Here is a 19,195-nt window from a genome sequence, read left to right as displayed (position 1 = left end):
AGCCTTTGAGTAACCAAGTAAGTGATGTCTGTAAGTGTGTGTGTGTGTGTGTGTGTGTGTGTGTGTGTGTGTGTGTGTGTGTGTGTCTGTGTTACCAAGAATTGTTGTTAGGGCCTTATGTGTGCAAGCACTCTCCTATTGAGCTGTACCCAGGCCTTTGCCCACCTCCTCCTGCCTTTCTGAGACGGCCCTCCCCCTGCCATTAGGGTATCAGCTGTGTGACAACAGTGTGGGGGTGCTCTTTAATGACTCAACGCGCCTCATCCTCTACAACGACGGTGACAGCCTCCAGTACATAGAGCGGGACGGCACGGAGTCCTACCTCACCGTGAGCTCCCACCCTAACTCCTTGATGAAGAAGGTAAGGACTGGCTGCTGAGGGGCGGAGTGGCAGGGTACGGGGGCTGCCTCCGGGTCAGGCCCTCATTCTGGAACCCCTACCCCAACTTTCCATCCAGATCACCCTCCTCAAGTATTTCCGCAATTACATGAGTGAACACCTGCTGAAGGCAGGGGCCAACATCACACCCCGGGAAGGTGATGAGCTGGCCCGGCTGCCCTACCTGCGAACATGGTTCCGCACACGTAGCGCCATCATCCTGCACCTCAGCAATGGCACTGTACAGATTAACTTCTTCCAGGTGTGCAGGGAATCGGGGGCCTGTACTTGGGGTGGCTGGGTGGGGTAGGAGTGCCGCCCCTGTCACCAGTTGGGGTGTCTTCCTCCCCTTTACCTCAGCCTCCGGCACCAGCTGAGCTCATCATGCACTCTCTTCTTCTCTCCTAGGATCACACCAAACTCATCCTGTGCCCGCTGATGGCAGCGGTGACCTACATCGACGAGAAGAGGGACTTTCGCACATACCGCCTAAGCCTCCTGGAAGAATATGGCTGCTGCAAGGAACTGGCTAGCCGGCTACGCTATGCCCGCACCATGGTAGACAAGCTGCTGAGCTCTCGATCGGCTTGCAACCGCCTCAAGGCCTCCTCGTAGGCCTCTGTCCTTCGGACTGGTGCCCCTTCAATCTGCAAAGTTCTGTCTGGGCCTGCACTGCCGGGCTCCTGGGCTGCTGTTCAGTGCCCCTGGCCCAGGGACCTGGGTGGGAGCAGTGCCCCCCTTTGAAGGGGTTGCTATGTAAGTTATTTTTGTACATGTTTGGGAGTGGGTTTACAGCCTCTTCCCTTGCCTGCCCTCAGCCCATTGTATGGATTGTATGATATTTCTATTGAATTCGGGACTACCATTTCTTAGCTTTATATACATTAAATATATATACATTTGGTTTTTTATCCTGTATTTCTTGAGGGTGCTCTGACCCCAGAGTATTTCTCTGCTCCAACAGCCTCAGGCTGCCAAACTGCTGCTCATCTTTTCTGACGCTCCTGAGACCAGATTGAGCCACAGGCTTAACTCCTTGGTCCACCTTTGGGGCCCCGGGTTGTCTCAGCTCTTTGTGGCATCTGGCAGGACCTCCTGACATCCAAAGCTGGAGGATAGTATGGCATGAAGAGGCTCTCAGAAGCGCAGGTCCTCATGGCGTGGTGAGTGTGGAGCAGCAGCCTTGGGAAGCGGTGTGTGAAGTACTGGATGAAGCCAGAGGGCAGTTGTCCTAGTGTCTGGTGTACCTCAGTTGGGAGCTCTCTGTAGTGGTGCTTCTGGGGATGGGCAGGACAAAGACCCTGGCTCAGCTATGGCAGGCCATTCCTGATCCGTGTCCCACCCAGGCTCTAGAACACACCTTATTCCTCATGGCCCGGAGCAGGTCTCGTACTGATGTCCCCTTATATGATCGGAACCTTTTCAGATCTGTGGGCAGAGAAATGGGCTGCAGAGGTGTCCCTACTGGGTCCCTTCCCCTCAGGCCCACCCACGTGTGGCCTCTACCTGTCTGCAGTGATGCCGAGATGTGATTGTGCCAGTTTTCCCGGACCACCTGGTGGCTTCCTGCCTCCAGTGCCATCACAAGGGGTCCCTGCTCGGGCTCCTTCTCCAACCAGTCGCTGACATCCTAGGATCCCACAGAGCTCCTAAGTCTTGTGGACAGTATCAGAGGCCCCAGGGCCAGGGTTGTGTTATGTGGTTAATGTTGAAGTAGCAATAGCCCCTTGACTTGGGATGACAAGGGCTATTTCCTCCTGGAAAGTATGGCTTCCCTGTGTCCTACCTCCATGCCACCACCCACCTTAAGGGAAGCACTGTTGCCTCTGTTCTATAGGCAGGCAGCCTGCAGCTCAAGTGTGGCCCCTTGCCCAAGGTCACAAACGGAAGCGGAATCTGCACTGATGTTGCAGCATAAATGATGACTGCAGATGAGAGAGAACTGCATTTCCATACAGGGGAAGCTAAAGCAAATGCAGATGCCAGGGTCCAAGGTGCTAAGACTGTCTTCCCTTAGCCCCTCTGACTTCCCTTTTCTTGTTCAGGACCTGTGATGGTTTGAATGAGAACGGCTTCCCTAGGTTCGTGTATTTGAATATTTGGTCCCCAGTTAGTGAAACAGTTTGGGAAGAATTAGGAGGCGTGGCCTTATTGGAAGAGGTGTGTCACTAGGGATGGGCTTTGAGGTTTCAAAAGCCCACACCAGGCCCAGGGTTCCTTTCTTGGCCTGCAACTTGTGGATTAGATGTGAGCTCTCAGCTACGGCTCCAGCACCATGCTTGCCTGCCACCACACCACCAAGATAATGGACTGACCCTCTGAAACTGTAAGCAGGCCCCCAGTTAAATGGCTTCTTTATAAGTTGCCTTGGTCATGTTATCTCCTCAGAGCAATGGAACACTAAGACAGGACCCAAACTTGGAGCTTGGGGGGCCCTTCCCAAGATCACCATCTGACCTGGAAGAACTGGAGTTCCTTGGCTCTGCTCCAAAAGAGGGGATGGGCCAGCACCCATCCTGCTGACGGGCGATCCTGGGGCAGCAGGCTCAGCATGGCTTTAACCAAATCCAACGCCACAACCTTGTCTGGAGGTCAGAAAAGGGATGGTTTACAGGCAGGCACTCAGCTTCATGCTGCCTTCCCCCCGTCTTTGCTGGCCAGGCTCTCCCTTCCTCACCATGGGTCTCTTCCTCCAGATGAGCCAGACAGGGATCCCCTGAGAGGATGTTGGCCTGGCGGTAGAGACTCTCACCAAAGGGGTGGCTGCCGCCAGAAAGCACGTAATAAAACACACAGCCTGCAGAGAAGATATCCACAGCGCTGGTCTGGGGGCCAGAAAGATGGGCGTGAGGAGGAGGAAGTGGGCCTTGCTAAAAAACCTTTCGGGCCCTGTAAGAGCAGCATGCATATGTGTGTCTGTCTGTGTCTGTGTGTTTGAGTGTTGAAAACAGGACTCACAGATGCTTCCTTTGCCTCTGCCAAGCTTCTGGTCCTCCTGTAGGGAGGTACAGGTAGTGGAACTGAGGGAGGCTGGCCACACACAGACGAGATCAGAGTAAAAACTGGTGACCTAGCATGGGCCTGACCACTGGTTATCACCGGGAGACAGGCAAGATGGAAGAGCTGACATTTTCCCCCAAGTAAATTTGATAACTTAAGATTGTGTGTGTGTGTAAGGGATTTCCCCAATGTTAAAATGCTGGCTGCTAATGTGAAAACTATACTGTATAGGCAGGTTCCTAACACTAGCGCATCAAGTCCCTGGGCACTTAGGTCTCCAGTCCCCGGCCACTTCTTTCTCTTGTCTTTAGGAATGGGTGTGGCTCTTCTGGTGAGCCTTCCACCCACTCACCATGAATCCAGATGTAGAGTCCTGGGGTCCGAAACTCAACACGGGTCAGGTGCTGCTTTGTCCTTTGTACTGCTGGGATGTTAGTTCAATTTCCCATATTCTTAACCCCAGGTCTACTCTGACACTGCATCCTACCTAGCTCATTAGGCCAGAACGGGTGAGAGCCAGCATCTCTGTGTAGCTTGAACTCGGGAATCCTCCTGCCTCAGCTTCCTCAGTGCTGCAACTGCAGGCCACCATACCCAGCCACCATACTCGGTGAAATACGGTGAAGGTTAAATGTCTAGGCCTGGCATGATGCCTGTAATCCCGGCACTCAGGAGGCTGAAGTGGGAAAGTTGAGAATTCAAGACTGGCCTAGGGCTGGAGAGATGGCCCAGTGGTTAAGAGCACTGGCTGCTCTTCCAGAGGACCTGGGTTCAATTCCCAGCAACCACGTACATGGCAGCTCACAACTGTCTGTAATTCCAGTTCCAGGGGATCCGATACCATCACCAATGTACATAAAGTATAAAAAAAAAAAAAAAAAAAAAGACGGGCCTAAACTAGGTAGTAAGACTCCATGTCAACAAAGTCATTTTCTGAGTCATGTCTTCTCAACCTGTGTGGCACTGATTCAAAAGAGAAAACTGTCAGAGGGTGGGTGGTGCCCTGTGTACTATGGCATGTTACACTGTGGCATGTTCAGCAGCATCCTTGGCCTCACAGGATGACTGAGGCACTTTTTTTTTTTTTGCCCCAAGGCAAGCCAGCCAAAATGCCTCCAGACATTGCCTAATGTCCTCTGAGCTGCAGAACAGTCCCTGATGGAGACTGCCTTGGGGAAGAGGGAGTGGATTATCCCCTGGGAATAGATGAGCAGGCTTGGAGGGGCCTCTTTCAGAGGAGAGCTGGGGCATGGAGGAAGGAGCCCTGGGGCTGGTGGGCAGACTCACCGGGCTGTCTGGGGGCAGCTGCAGGAGCTCTGGGGCCATCCAACCTTCTGTGCCAGGAATGCCGGAATGGAGACTGAAGCTACAACGGCCTGCAGGTAGCTTCTTGCAGAGGCCAAAGTCGGAGATGACCACTCTGCCTTGGCCCTGGCTGTCAGGTCCAGCCATGAGAATGTTGCCTGGCTTCAAGTCACGGTGTACTGCCGGAAGGAAGTGGAGAGTGACTGATTGCCGATGGGGAGGAGCAGGGGGCTAAGGACTGGAAACAAGACATGGTACCTATGTGTAAGGAATGTAGGTGGGCCAGGCCAGACATCATCTGCTGGAGCACCATGGTGGGCTCCAGGCCCCAACGGTCTAGGTCTGGGTTCTCCACATACTAAGATGAGGGAGAGACAAAAAACGTCACTTACCAGCCCAAGGCCACCCGCCCTCCATCCCTTCCTGGGCTCCCATCTCACCTCTTGCAAGGAGGCCTGGCAGAGCTCCAAGGCAATGTAGTGGAACTGGGGGCCACGCTCGGTGCAGAAGTAGCGGAGCACATTGGGGTGCCTGTCCGACTCCTGCAGCAGCTGCACCTCGCGCTGCACCAAGCTGAAGCACTCTCGGAGGAGCCTCTTCACAGCTACTGCCCGTCCCTCAAACTGTCCCCTGAGAGGTGCATCAGGGTTGGGGGGTGCAAAGAGCAGGTAAGGGAAACGGCCGGGATCTCTCCCCAAGTCTGGGAGTCTGGAAGGATGCTTGTCCTTGGGTTGTTGTCAAAAGAGCTGCAAGTGATACAGCTGCAGCCTGGGCTCCCCCTGCCACTCACCGGAAAACAAAAGTGCCGCCTGCGCCACGTCCCAGCACGTCCTTGGGGTTGAAGGAGATCTTCCCCACGACAGTGGGCTGCTCTGCTACAGGGGCGAAGGTATCATTGTCCTCTTAGTGATCTATGCTCACTGCCCACAGTCCGACTCCCTGCCTTCCTCTGCCAGCCCTAGTCCAGACCCACCCTCGTCCACCTTGACCTCTCTCCACCCTTCTGTGCTCTGTGTGCTGTGGTAGCTGAGAGCAAGGACCCCGATGCTAGGCACAGGGCTCCAGTGGCTGGTGCTGCTATTGATGTAGCTGGATGAGTGACTCAGTTGATAACGATGCCGCCTGTACTGGTGAGGATCGGGTGGATAGACGGGAGTGGGATAACGATGCCACCTGTGCTGGTGAGGATCGGGTGGATAGACGGGAGTGGGAGTGTTGGCTATGTGATTCCCTTTTGGGCACCTCCTGTCTGTGTCTCTTTCTCTTCTCTGCATTTTTCCCACCTCTAACACTTGTAACAATTCTTTTCATTGAAGTTGAATTGTTTCAAACAAAAAGATGAGTTTGAGTAGACAGATGCATGATGAGAGTGAGCAGTTATAGCAAATAAGGATGATCCTGGGTGTTGCAGTGCACACCTACAGCATGGCACAGTGCCCTCGGAGAGCACAGTTACAGCAGATAAAGATAATGTTGGGTGTTGCAGTGCATGTCTACAGTCTAGCATAGTGCCTCGAAAGTCTTGGTGTGTAATTAAGATGGGTGAGGTTGAGACTGGGGAGATGACTCAGTCAGTAAAGTGCCCACCTTGCTATGGGAACCCAAGTTTGATCCCAGCACCCACGTACTGCACATAGTAGTCCATAATTGTAATTCCAGGACTGAGAGGCTGAGACAGACTGATCCCTGAAACTCATTGGCCAGCCAGCCTAGATGAATCAGTGAACCCCAGGTCCCTTGTCTTAAAAATCAAGGTCTAGCCAGGCATGGCGGTGTGTGCTTTTAATCTCAGCACTCAGGAGGCAAAGGCAGAAGGATCTCTGTGACTTCAAGGCCAGCATGGTTCCCGGACAGCCAGGACTGCGTAGAGAGATCTGATCTCAAAAGACCAAAACCAACAACAACAATAAAGAACCCAAGGTCTATGGCTCCTGAAAAATAACACCTGAGGTTGTCCTCTGGTCTACACACACACACACACACACACACACACACACACACACACACACACACACACCTACACACATACCTACACACATACACACACACCTATACACATATACACATACCTACACATAAACACATACATGCCTACACACACGCTTCTCTATTTAAAAAAAAAAATTATAGGGCATTGGCAAGAACAGCCCTGGGAAAAAATGGAGTCTTGTCTATAGAAAAAGAAGCAGACTCCATCCACTCCAGAGTCAGAAGGTCCAAGGAAATGGGTTTTGGGGTGCAGTGGAATGGATATTTACTTGGATTCAGTGGAGTCAATAAATGACAAGAACTATATCTCAGGGCTGGGGTTACCTTGCTGTGGAGCCCTTAAAAAAAAAAAAAAAAAAAAAAAAAAAAAAAAAAAAAAAAAAAAAAAAACCTGCCCGTGGGCTGGAGATGTAGCTCAGAGGCCATGCTTTGCTGGAACTGACAGAAGAGGGGCTGAGGTCCAAAGAGGAGGACATGGGGTGTATACTGGAGCCTCAAGTCAGGAGACAGGCAGACACCAGCCTGTGTAGGTGGACAGACAGCAGGTGGGATTTGTCACGAGGAAGCAGGCTGAGCAGCAGTAGGGAGGTACCGGCCCCAGCTCACAAAGGTACAAAAGGTACCAGCCTGGCTCAGAGCCAAAGAGCAGAAGACTAGTGTGAGCAATAGACGCACAGGCCATACCCGCCAAGCACTTAAGCTAAGGATTAAACCAAGAAACATTTCGAAGAATGTTGAAACAAAATCAAAACCATGCCTAGGTAATTTACTGCTACCATTACCAGAAACGTTATTTTAACACTCATTATTATTAATTATTTTATTGGTTTTTGAGACAGCGTTTCTCTGTGTAACTGTCCTAGCTGTCCTGGAACTCTTTGTAGACTCAAAGAGATCTGCCTGCCTCTGCCTCCCAAGTAAAACAATTATTAACATCACCTAAGTGTGATTTTTTTTTTAGATACATATTCCAGGCTGGTCCTGAAGTTCTGATCCTCCTGCCTCCGTTTCCTGAGTGCTGGGATTATAGGCGTGCACCACCATGCCTGGTTAGTGAGTGCTAGGGATCAAACCCAGGACTTGGTGCATGCTGGGCACACGCTCTCCCAGCTGAGTTATGTCCCCAGAACGGACTTGATGATGATGGCAACTTCTCACAGTGCAGTGATGCAATGAGGTGGGTGTTAGTACTCCCCCACCATTGGACCAGTGAGAAGACAGGTGCTCAAAGGCAACTCTTCAAAAGTTAGCTGACAGCATTTTGATCTACACACAGTTCTATCCACAACCAGAGACCCTGAAAATAACCATAAAATTATAGTAGGAGACACTTAAGGAGACTGGGTCTTATTATCTCTTCCACCATCTGCGGTTTCTAACAATTTGACTTTGAAATGAAATTATGTTCACCTCTCTCTCTTTTTTCTATTTTTGACCCCCAAGTTTTGTTCACTCAAGTTCACCTTCAGGGTCATGGGATGGCCGGGCTTGCTCCAAGGGGCTTTGTAATCTCTTCTGGTTCGGCACGGTGGCCCTTGAGGGCTGTGTCTGAGCATCCGGTGAGGGGTCATGAGGGCTTGTGGATGCTGAAGGACTCTGCTGCTGCTGTAACACATGGGTTTTAGTAAGCTCAAGCCTTCCTCCTGATGGGCCCCACACCTGCGCCAGAGCTGGGTTCACTACAAAGCTTGGACTTAGCGCAGGAGCAGGAGCTCCTGGGAGGATGGCAGAGGCAGCTGTCAGAAACAGAGTTCTCTCTGGAAAGACTCCAATGGACAAGGTCAGGATGTTGGACTTACTTGCCTCATCAGGTAGAGGACCCAGGCTCCCAGGAGGATAGCACTGAAGCTAGCTGCCAGCAGGTCTTGGGACCCCAACCCTGGATAAGGGTTTGAAGCTTTCTCTTCAGGATGTAGTTCCGAATCCCCACGTTCTTCCCTCCTCAGGCTCGGGAACTAGGAACAGAGCAGCTTTCACTCTTGGTGTTCCCCTCTACTGTGAAATTCCCAGTTCTTCTTCCTCACTGGGTTCACAGCAGGGCTTAGCTGAAGGGGTGTGTGTGTGTGGAGGGGGAGTGGTCCCTCTAGGCGGGACTTGTGGCATTGTCCACAGTTCTGAAACATCATGGTGCTCAGGAGAAGAGTTGACCAAACCTACCAGAAGACCAGCATCTCTCTGAATATCATTAAAAGTTCATATGCTCAGCTGGAGTGGTGGCACATGCCTTTAATACCAGCACTTGGGAGGAAGAGCCAGGTGGATCTCTGTGAGTTCGAGGCCAGCCTGGTCTACAAAGCGAGTTCCAGGACAGCCAGGGCAGTTACACAGAGAAACCTTGTCTCAAAAAACAAAAACAAAAAGAAAAAAAAAAAGTCATATGCTCATGGGATATCGCTGAAACTATGAGATTCACCTCTAGAGATTAGGAATTTGGTGGGTCTGGAGCAAACTCCCAGGGTTTGAAAACCATTGCTCCTTCTAACCTTGAACAACTTCCTAGCACTTCTCCAATCTCTCCCAGGAGAGCATGCCTTTATAGGTTTTTCTGTTTTCAATTTCTCACTTGATGAATATTTTACAATGTTTACACTGAAGAATAAGAAAAAAAAATCTGGGAACTAGGATTTGTGATTTAGGAAGCCAATATCATTTTTAACATGCCTGGTAGTAGCCGCAACAAAATGTTTGTTTTCTGGGGACTTTCATGAGATTAACTGGGGAAGAGGTACAGGGCTGCAGGACATCTCTGGGTCTACACATCGCCCCTGGTATCCCAGGACTAACCTCGAAGAGAGCTGGAGCATGGAGGTCCTCTGGGGCTCTTGTCTCAGTAGACCCTTTCCCTGGGGTGGGATGAACCCTCAGCATGGTGGTGTGCAGGACTGGGGGAAGTTCATGGTATCCTAAGTGGTAGGAATAAAAGCCAGAGAATAAGAGCCAGCATCAAGGATGCTTTCAGTGTTCCAACTCGGAAACTGGGCTTATAAGTCTTTTATCTTCATCTGCTCCAAATTAAAGTCAGGGGACCTCACCAATGAGTAGCCACTGGCTGGGGAGGGCCACACTGCCTGAGGGGTATCTGACAGCAGTGCTGGGTGAGCCCTCTCGCTCCCCTGAGACTTGAAGTGTCACCTCATCTGTTGTGGGGCCGTCCATGGGTGCCAGGGTCAGTCCACGGGGCTACGGCAGAAGATGGAGAGCCACGTGTGAAAGAAACCCCTTTCCTGCTCTGTCCCTCTTTGCAGTCCACTCAGAGATCCCCTTCTCACCACGAGGGCCACCCCAGTGTGGACCAGTGCTTTGGAGACATAGAAACCAGCTTCTTCTTTCCCCACATACAGTGTCATCCTAAAGAGAAGGGAAAAAGAGAAGGTTGAGTGATGCTGGTGGATAGCGTCAACATTACTCTACTTTGTAGTCCCTTCCAGATTGACTCTGGGATTGACCATGTGACTTTTTTTTAGCCAATGAGACAAGTGAGACACAGACAGAGACCTAAACGGTGCTTGTGCATTGGGAGTTGCCCCTCAGTACTGTTCTCTGAAGTCCTGGGACTACCGTGTAAGGAAGCCTACTCCCCCACAAGGGATGAAAGACCTTATGGTATACAAATGAACCATTCTATTCCTCAGCCAGCTGGCCCACCAGCTACTAGATAGATGAGTGACACTGTCCCAGATCATTGCCTCCACCAAGTCATCAGTTGATTTTAGAGACCAGAAAAACTACCTAGATGACCCAAAAATCTTGGACAGCAGATGTCTGTTGCTTTTAAGCTCCAATTGTTGGAGTAGTTTGTTATGCAGCAAAGCTAACTGTTACAAAATCTATAGCAACATTTTCTCAATATATGTCTCATTTTTTGTTTGTTTATTTTTTGAGACAGGGTTTATCTGCGCAACAGCCCTGACTATCCTGGAACTCACTCTGTAGACCAGCCTGGTCTCGAACTCACAGCCTGCCTCTGCCTCCTGAGTGCTGGGATTAAAGTCATGTGCTACCACCGCCTGGCTCACTTTTTTTTTTTTTTTAAAGATGGGAGAGGTCTTACTATGTAGCTCAGGCTAGCCTCAAATTCATCATGCTCCGTCAGCAGCATCCTGAGTACTGGGATATTGGCATACACCGCCACACCTGGCCCAGACCTCTTATAAGAACTCAGTTTTCTAAATTGGAACTTGTCAGCTCTCTTTTCAAACCTTTTGCTTTTTTCTCTCTTCCTCCTTTAGTGCTTTGAACTTGATAGCAGCCATGAACTTCTAGAACTTCTAGGAGCCTATAAGCCTCCTTGCTTATAAAGGCTGAACTCTAACCATCCTGATCCTCCTCATTTCCTCTACTCCTCTCTATTGCCCTCTACTTAGTACCTTAAGGTTTTTCTGTTCCAGCCTTCAGCATCATCTTTTTTCAGTGCAATACATTTTATTTTTTAAGTGTATGGGTATTTTGCCTACATGTACATCTGTACACTACACACATGCATAGTGCTCACAGATGCCAGAAAGAGGGCATCAGATCACCTGGAGCAGAAGTTACAGATACTTGTGAGCTGCCATGTGAGTGCTGGGAATTGAACCTGGGTTCTCTGGAAGAGCAGCCAAAGCTTTTAAGCACTGTACCATCTCTCCAGCACCCCTGTGTGGTATGTGGTGTGTGTGTGTGCGGGGGGTGTCTCTCCAAGCAGTTTTGGCTGGCTTTAAACTCATAGAGATCTACCTGCTGTTACTTCCTGAGTTCTGGGATTAAAAGTACGCACCACCATGCCCAGGCTCATGGTGTCATGTTTTCCCTGAACTCATTCTGAGATATTCTTCCTATTGTAACCAGAATAACCTTTCTGAAATGAGAACATGAGTCAGTCACTTCCTTGCTTGGCACTCTCCAGGGACTGCTCCTTAGCCTCAGGAACAAAAAATCCCAGCCTTCTCTATGCGATCCTGGCTTTACTTACAGCCTTAGGCCCGAGGCTGCTTAGACCTATGACTCAGCCTTTGACTTTCCTTCCGTATCCCGTGTGCCACGCCTTCTCCCATTTTCTGTTGATCCTTTAGGCCTTACATGAGATGTTTCTCCCTCTGAGAAGCTTTCCACGGCTTCTTCTTGTTTCCAGTCTCAGTCTGGGTTTCTTTGCATGCATTGCCATCACCACCTGTCTGTCTCTTTACCCTTATCTCACCCCGTCATAGTTCCCTTTTCTGTGTCTGTCCCTCACTAGACTCTGAGCTTCCTATAGGCAGCAACAGTGCCTGTTGTTTGCTGTTGGGCTCTCAGAGCCTCACAAATGACTAGTGTACAATAAATGTCCAGTGAGCCTTTGTGGAGCAAATGGAATGAACGGGCAGCCCCCGACTTCTCCAGTCTGTGTCTTAGGATGGCATAAGGGAGGGGGACATTTGAAGTATCTGACAATCAGTTCAATAGGGCGTTTATGGAACAAACCAAGTGGGGACCCAGAGTCTCCTCCCAGGACAGGCTTTACCCAATCACTTGTTAACTGGTGACTGTCCGGATGTCCTGGGGACACTGTCTTGACACCTGATTCTGCTGTATTGGTGGGTCATGGCTGAATGTCATGACTGGCTATTCGACTGTGCTGTACCACCTCCGGAAATTCCCTCCCTAGGCTCTAGATAGGGACACTTACAGAAGCTGGATGTCTAAGGAAGAGAAGCCGGTGGCTGTGTCCTGGGAGCTGGAGGCAGGAAGTCGGATGTGGCCCCAGCGGAGGACAAGGAAATGTAGGGTGTCCCTAGCCAGTGTAAGGTGAGGCAGCTGGCGCAGGCCATCCTGATGCCATGTGTAGATGCCCATCACGGGCACTCCCAGGTCCTGTGTCCACAGTACAGTTCCACTTCCTGGGTCCACAGTGAGCAGCAGGCCCATCCCACAGGATGTCAGGTGGCTCATGTCTATCAAGAAAGACGGCTGGGGAGATGTCAGAGAGATCTTATGGGACACACCAGAAAGCATTTGGGGTAAGGGGTCATTCAAGTGTGCAAAGGCCATTTGAGGTCACGTGGAAGGTTACAGGGACCTAAGAAGATCAACCAGAGTTTGTTTCAGACAGGAAGGGATTGGTTGGGGCCATCTAAAGTTGACTCAGGTGTGTCTGTGAGTCTGGGTCATTTGAAAGAGTTAAGATGAGAAATCATTTGAGGGAAAGATCTTAGGATGTAAGTCATCAGTCATAGAGATGGTCAGACTGATATCTACTAAGGTCAAGTAGTGTGGCCTAGAGGCAGAGAGGTCCTTTGGGAAGCACATATAGACTATGAAGGGGTCAGTGAGGAGCCTTGGTGGTGTCACTTATATGTCAGAGTCACTTGCATGGTGCCTCATGAAGAATGACGGAGTCAAGATTTGAGGAGTCACTGAGGAGTACCCGTGAGGTTCCTCAGTGTGGTGGTTTGAAGTAAAATGGCCCCCAAAGGGAGTGGCACTATTAGGAGGTGTAGCCTTGTTGGGGTAAGTGTGGTCTTATTGGAGGAAGTGTGTCACTGTGGAGGCGGGCTTTGAGGTCTCGTATATGCTAAAGCATACCCCCCACTTCCTGTTGTCTGTGAGTCAAGATATAAGCCCTCTCAGCTCCCTCTCCAGCACCATACCTGCCTGCATGCTACCACACTCCCAGCCACCATGCTTCCTGCCACGACAATAATAGACTAAACCTCTGAGGTGTAAGTGAGCCACTTCAATGAAATGTTTTCCTTTATATTAGTTGTCGTGGTCATGGTTTCTCTTCACAACAACAGAAACCCTAACTAAGACACCTGGGAAGTTGGGTAGAGTGGGTATAAAATCAAGGGGGTAGCAAGAGTTATATAGAGGAGTCACTCAAGACTATACGCGGAAGTCACTCACCATGTTGAGGTCAGTTAGGACTTGATGGGATTGCTCAGGGTATTGGGGAGGTTGCTTGGTGTCCCTTAAGATGTAAGGAGTCACCCCAGGCTACCTGGCTGGGGTCATTTGGGGTATGGATAAGTTCAGCTGTATTGCTCAGGCTATGTGATTACCAGTCTGGGTGCTGAGAGTCATCTCAGGTCATCTGTATCAATCAGCATGTGAGGGGGCATCAGGTAGGTGGATCAGTATGTGCTGGGACTTGGTCCTGATGTCACTCAGGGGCTTCCCAGGTTGGGGACTTTGATCCAAGGTAAGGCTGAGAATGGTGACACTCACATTTCCCAGGGGAGTCATCCATGGGGGGCGCTGAGTAGCGGCGGTAGGTTGTGTTCCAGCGCAGGGCTGGAGCCCTTGGGTCATGCATGGAGACTGTGTACTCTGTGTGTCAGAAAAGAAGGTTTCCAGGGATATAGTAATATGGTGCTTCCCCAACCCGACTCCAGAGACTGTCCCTCTTTAGGATTAGAGGCTTCCCAATTGGAGGCCTAATGGTCAAGCTCATCATTCTGCCTCTAGCTCCTTGATCAGTACTCACTAGAATGTTTATTGATGATTGTCAGATTGACTGACTAGCCTGCATTCAACTTGGATAGCAACTGTCAGGCCTGGGCAAAGAAAATGAGGCAGCTTCACGGAGCATAGGGAACATCTGACTTACGTGTTCGGCCGATGTAGAGTCGAGGAGTAGAAAGGCCCTCTGTGGTCAGTGTCATATGAGTCTCCCCTGATTCAGGGTCCACGACAAACCAGGTATCCTGCTTCCGGCCTGTGAAGGAAGGAAGTGAGCCAACTGTCAAGACGGTATAGGAGAGGGTGTGTGTGCCCTTTTGTTCCTGGCCTGGTTGGCCTGGCATGGCCTAGGTCCCCATTCCTACTGGCTGGATTTGGCCTCCACAGGCTGCAGGGATACTCACCTGTGTAGAAGACCCCATCAGAGCTGCGACAGGGAGAGGCATGAACCAGCTCCGGGATGGTGAACGGCAACTTCTGAGAGGGAAAGGGCCCAAGAAGGGGATAAGGGCAGAAACACGCAGAGCACTTGCCGTGCCACGCTCTCCAAGGATGAGCAAGAGCAACCTAGTCACTGGGCACCTTCTCTTCTCCATTTCCCAGGGGAGGAAACTGGGGCTTGGAGAGGCCCAGTAACTCAGCGCGTGACACTCAGGTAGGGCCAGCATCCTTAGTCACGTTGCTATAAAACCTCTTGAAGAACCGCAGAAAATCCCACACCGGGTACCAGGACACCACATGATCCACTTGATTCCACCTGGTGACCTCCCCCAAAGAAATGAACATACACACATGCACACACGACACAACAGAGACACCTACACACCCCCACAGACACCCCCACAGGCTTTAAAACCCAGTGGCCGCAAGACTCAGTGAGACTGAAAAGCTATTTGGACGCAGTGTTGGTGGTGAATGGGGATCTGCCCTCTCACCTTCTCTCTCTCTCTCTCTCTCTCTCTCTCTCTCTCTCTCTCTCTCTCTCTCTCGTCAGGAATCAGATCCCAGTCTGTGTTATGTGAGTGAGTGCCCTGTATTCAGGTTTCTTATGGGTTTTCACAAGGGGTACAGAGTGAGGTGAGCATATATACAAATCACCAACTTTCAGAAACAAAGCCATTCAGCTGACACACATGCATGAGCAAACTCAGTCCAGACTAGCAGAACTACCCAGCCTAATTTTGAGGTTTGGGGGGTTTTAAGTCTTTGAATTTGTGGGTGATATGTTATTTAGCAAAAGCTAACCAATACAGTTTTCACCTTAATGCCCTCAGAGTCCTGGAGATGCACCCCCTCTCCATACACTCAGAGGTCTGATATTCTGCTCTGCAGACACAGCCCCCCCCCCTTTTAGCAGACAGCCTTTCATAGTGCTCGGAGCCCTGTCTTACAGCTCCAAAGGGCATCCCACTCTGACACACTCTGGCTGATGGAGTCCTGCCCACACCCATCCCAGGCAGTGAGGGGAAACAGACCATCAGTCCCTGCTGTTTCTGGGTTCCCAAGATGTACAGGCTGCCATCAGCTGGGTCAGAGAGAAAGGCCGTTCTGTGGAGCAGAGAGGGACATGGGGAAGGCTAGGTGCGTAGCCCTGGTTTCATGAAGGTCTTGTCCCTCCACCTTCTTAGCTAGTAGAGCCCATCTTTGAGGGAGACACCTTGGAGCAGCAGGAATCCTTTCCACATCATGTAAGACTAATTCTCTTCCCTAAAACCCTCACATGTTCCCCCAAACCCCTCATACAAGTATGGTTCCCCCCCAACACTCTCTCTTTAAGAGGTCCCAGTTCACTTACTCTGTGACATACATTGGTCCTTGGATGATGGGGTCTGCAGGGATAAAGACATGGAACTTGAGTCTTTTTTTTTTTTTTTTTTTTTTGCCTCTATTGAGAAGCATGGCTAAAACATACCAGCATTTACCCTGTGCCAGATGCAGAGCCCAGCAGGTGGCAAGAGCTCTGTGGGTAGTCTCTGCCATGCTACTTTGCCCCAGTTTGTAGGCGAAGCCGTTGAGGTTCAGAGAGCTGAAGTGATTTTTCCCAAGTTCACACAGTTGGTTAAGTGGTGAAGCTGCCTACAGACATTGGCTTGCTGGACCCTAGTGTCTGTGTGAGTATGTGTGTGTGCACATTCGTATGCATGCGTTCGTGTATGTGTGTGAGTGTGTGCGTGCATTCATGTGTGTGTGCCTGTGCACATGTGTGCGTGCGTGCGTGCGTGCGTGCGTGCGTGCGTGCGTGCGTGTGTGTGTGTGTGTGTGTGTGTGTGTGTGTATCAGGGGTGTCTTCTTCTCTTTGAGACAGTATCATCCCATGAACTTGAAGCTTACGAATTTGGCTAGACTGGCTGGCCAGGAAGTCCCACAGATCTTCCTGTTTGTGCCATTCCAGTGTTGTGGTTGTTTTTTGTTTTTGTTTGTTTGTCGGTCTGTTTTTTATGTGGGTGCTGGTGAGCCACACTCAGGTCCCCACGCTTGTGTGGCAAGCGCTTTACCAACTGAGCCGTCTCCCCAGCCCGGTAATGCTCACATTCTTATCCTCTACGCCAAGGTGGACTGCCCACTGTGCCACTGAGAGATCTAAGGAGAGAATGGTAGCTATCCTTGCTCACCACCCTTCAGTGTCCACTTCAGGTCGCCTGTCTGCTTGTTCAGTGCATGGAGACTTCCGTCCAAGGTAGACACGAACAGAAGGCTCTCTGGCCTGAGGGTCTGGACCTGGAACGGGAAGTGAAAGTCATCTCATCTGAGGGTGCCAGGACCGCCTTGCCTTTGCCGCAGGCAGGAGTGACTATGACTTCTCTGGCTGAGGAGACAAAGAGAAGAAGAAAGATGAACTTGACCTTATTGGGGGGGGGGGATGGTGACAGTGGGAGCTAGGGGAGTTGAGGGGACTTTGATTCCCATTTCCTCCCTTTCCCTTCACTTCCTTCTGTCTTCCAAAGTAGACCAAAATGTGCGCGTGCGTGCGTGCGTGCGTGCGTGTTGTGTGTGTTGTGTGTGCGTGTGTGTTGTGTGTGTGTGTTCTATGCATGTGCATGCACATTTGTGTGGATGTGTGGTGTGTGTGTGTGTGTGTGTGTGTGTGTGTCTAAAGCAGAAAGAAGTCAATGTCAAGTATCTTCCTTGATCACTTTGTACCTTATTTATTGAGACAGGGTCTCTCACTGAACCTGACTGGCCAGTGTGCTCCAGGGATCTGCCTCTCACCCCACCACTAATCCCAACCCCTGCCACCCAGCACTGCGGTGACATTCATGCCCACAGTCCTCAGGCTTTTATATGGGTGCTGGTGACTCAAACTCAGGTCCTCGTGCCTGAGTGGCAGACAAAAGGGCTTCCCTGATCCATACAGCCTCCCCCTGGGACAGGACCTGAGTGTCCAGGCTGCACAGAGCAGGGAGACTGGGGCACAGGATGGCCAGAAATGGCACAAATGGGACATAGAGTCGCCTCCAAGATGTGGATGCCTCTCCTTAGTCACAGGTGTGCCTCTTTTCAGAAGACCCTTTGTGTCTCCCTGGACTGGCTCAGGTGCTTTCGGTGCCAAGCTTTGTGGTCCCCCTAACAGCGACAGGAGGGAGGCTGGAGCTACCTTATATCTGGCCCCTGCTGGACTCACTTGCCAGCTCCGGGCCCTCCTTGAGCAAACAAGGTGAGGCTGAGCTCAGAGCAGGAACCCTAACATCCGGGTGGCCCAGCCGCACCCCTGCGAAGGCCACATCCTGCTTCAGGACCCTCAGGTCTGGGGTGGAGCCAGAGGTCTTTGCTGGAGAGTCAGGAGCCCACCAGCTCGACCCTCTCTTTTGGGCCTCAGTCTTACCGTCTGCAACATGACAGAGAAAAGGGCTGTCCCAAAGAGAATTCTGTTCGCTCCTTATAGTGCTTAAAATACTGCTTTTGATTAGCTTTCTGTCATTGCTTTGTGAGACAAGGCCTCCTCTTGTAGCTCTGGTTTTGCCGTGTAGAGCAGGCTGACTTTGAACTTTTAACAATCCTCCTTCTTCTGCCTCCAGAGTTATGGAATTAGAGGGATGTAATACCATGCCCAACATTAACAGCTTTTTTAAAAACCAGAAATTAATTAATTAATTAATTGTTTTGAGACAGAGTCTCTCTGTGTAGCTCTGGCTATGCTGGAACTCACTCTGTAGACAGGCTGGCCTGGAACTCAGAAATCTGCTTGCCTTTGCCTCCTGAGTGCTGGGATTAAAAGGTGCGCACCACCGATGCCCAGTTGAAAATTTTAATTTTAAGAATCCAGATTTTTATTATCATTCTCATTTCTAGTTTTTTTTTTCTAGAAATGTCAGATCTGGACATACCAGGCTCCCATTATTATTTGGCAATTGCAGATGGAGCCTGAGCTGGGAGAGAGGCCGCCAGTGTCTAATTCTACTCTGTCCCTTTAGCTGGGGGTGAGGGGTGGAGAAGGGGAGAGACTGCAGGTGGGATGAACACTTGGACCCCAGGCTGGCCAGAGGGAACTGATCAGGTCCCAGCAGGCAGGTTGGACCAGATCTCTCTACACTTGAAGATAGACCACTTGTCCTGGAAGTTCTGAACCTGAGGGTAAGGAGTGGTGGTCCAGTCACACACAAAGGGAAGGCACATCATAAAGCTCCAGAGATTGAACCATAGTTTCATAGCAGAAGACCCTAAATTGATCATACTTTTCAGGAAAACTGGATTCTCAAAGGGTTTTAGAGCCTGACGTTAAAGCAGTCTACCGTCTCCTCCCCACCGGCCCCTCTCCATCTCTGTTGCAGAAGAGGCTGGCTTGGCACATCTTCCCAGCTAGGTTGCAAGAGGCATCTTCAAGTTTATGAGGGGTTCACTCGCTAGTGGTCCATTTGGGCGATCTGAGCCCAAGGGAAGGAGGGAGAGGCCTCCCTACTGACCAGCTACATCCCCAGGCACCTGGCCCTGCACTCACCTGTGGTCCAAGCATCCCCAGCAAAGTCAGGAGCTGCAGCAGGAGCCCTGAGGGAGACCACAGTGGGGACTCCCAGGCTGGGCTTGCCATAGCCTGTGGGCAATCACAAAGTCAGCAGCTCCCTCTACTCACTCCAGGTGACAACTGAGCTCTTTCCACAGGGAGTCTCC

At 50.8% G+C, this 19,195-nt stretch overlaps 2 protein-coding genes across 3 annotated transcripts in view; one reads left to right on the top strand and one right to left on the bottom strand.

Annotated features, from left to right (window-relative positions):
• Plk1 (polo like kinase 1) overlaps positions 1 to 1,290 on the top strand; it is an 11,545-nt gene extending 10,255 nt beyond the window's left edge. Inside the window, exons 8-10 of the mRNA XM_028867865.2 lie at positions 207 to 361; positions 459 to 641; positions 788 to 1,290. Coding sequence (XP_028723698.1) covers positions 207 to 361; positions 459 to 641; positions 788 to 994 — 545 coding nt within the window. The 3' untranslated portion in view covers positions 995 to 1,290. The remainder of the gene's footprint in view (positions 1 to 206; positions 362 to 458; positions 642 to 787) is intronic.
• On the bottom strand, positions 1,233 to 19,195 carry Ern2 (endoplasmic reticulum to nucleus signaling 2). Of its 2 annotated transcripts, none has more exons than XM_028867861.2 (22): positions 19,026 to 19,195; positions 16,702 to 16,807; positions 15,885 to 15,918; positions 15,565 to 15,637; positions 14,494 to 14,566; positions 14,238 to 14,345; positions 13,856 to 13,957; positions 12,318 to 12,582; positions 9,943 to 10,021; positions 9,706 to 9,853; positions 9,458 to 9,576; positions 8,473 to 8,628; positions 8,137 to 8,278; positions 5,475 to 5,559; positions 5,125 to 5,314; positions 4,943 to 5,042; positions 4,667 to 4,863; positions 3,057 to 3,204; positions 2,837 to 2,964; positions 1,886 to 2,009; positions 1,740 to 1,807; positions 1,233 to 1,656 (listed from the first exon to the last, which is right to left on the bottom strand). In XM_028867861.2, exons 1-22 carry the CDS (start codon positions 19,113 to 19,115, stop codon positions 1,408 to 1,410), a joined length of 2,784 nt encoding a protein of 927 aa, XP_028723694.1. In that variant the 5' UTR covers positions 19,116 to 19,195; the 3' UTR covers positions 1,233 to 1,407. The 2 variants fall into 2 exon arrangements, with proteins under 2 accessions (XP_028723694.1, XP_028723695.1); XM_028867862.2 differs by having other exon boundaries at positions 5,475 to 5,556.

The sequence above is a fragment of the Peromyscus leucopus genome, chromosome 1 (assembly GCF_004664715.2).
Source record: "Peromyscus leucopus breed LL Stock chromosome 1, UCI_PerLeu_2.1, whole genome shotgun sequence".
NCBI classification, from domain to species: Eukaryota; Metazoa; Chordata; class Mammalia; order Rodentia; family Cricetidae; genus Peromyscus; species Peromyscus leucopus.
Note: the sequence above shows the minus strand (reverse complement) of the source record. Positions and strands in the feature narration are given on the sequence as shown.

Coding starts and splice junctions, on each gene's coding strand:
- Ern2 (XM_028867861.2), bottom strand. CDS start 19,115: ATGGCAAGCCCAGCCTGGGAGTCCCCACTGTGGTCTCCCTCAGGGCTC. Junction 15,638..15,884: donor GGACCAATGTATGTCACAGA/GTAAGTGAACTG, acceptor TCTGCTCCACAG/AACGGCCTTTCTCTCTGACC. Junction 4,864..4,942: donor CCTACATTCCTTACACATAG/GTACCATGTCTT, acceptor TCCTTCCGGCAG/TACACCGTGACTTGAAGCCA.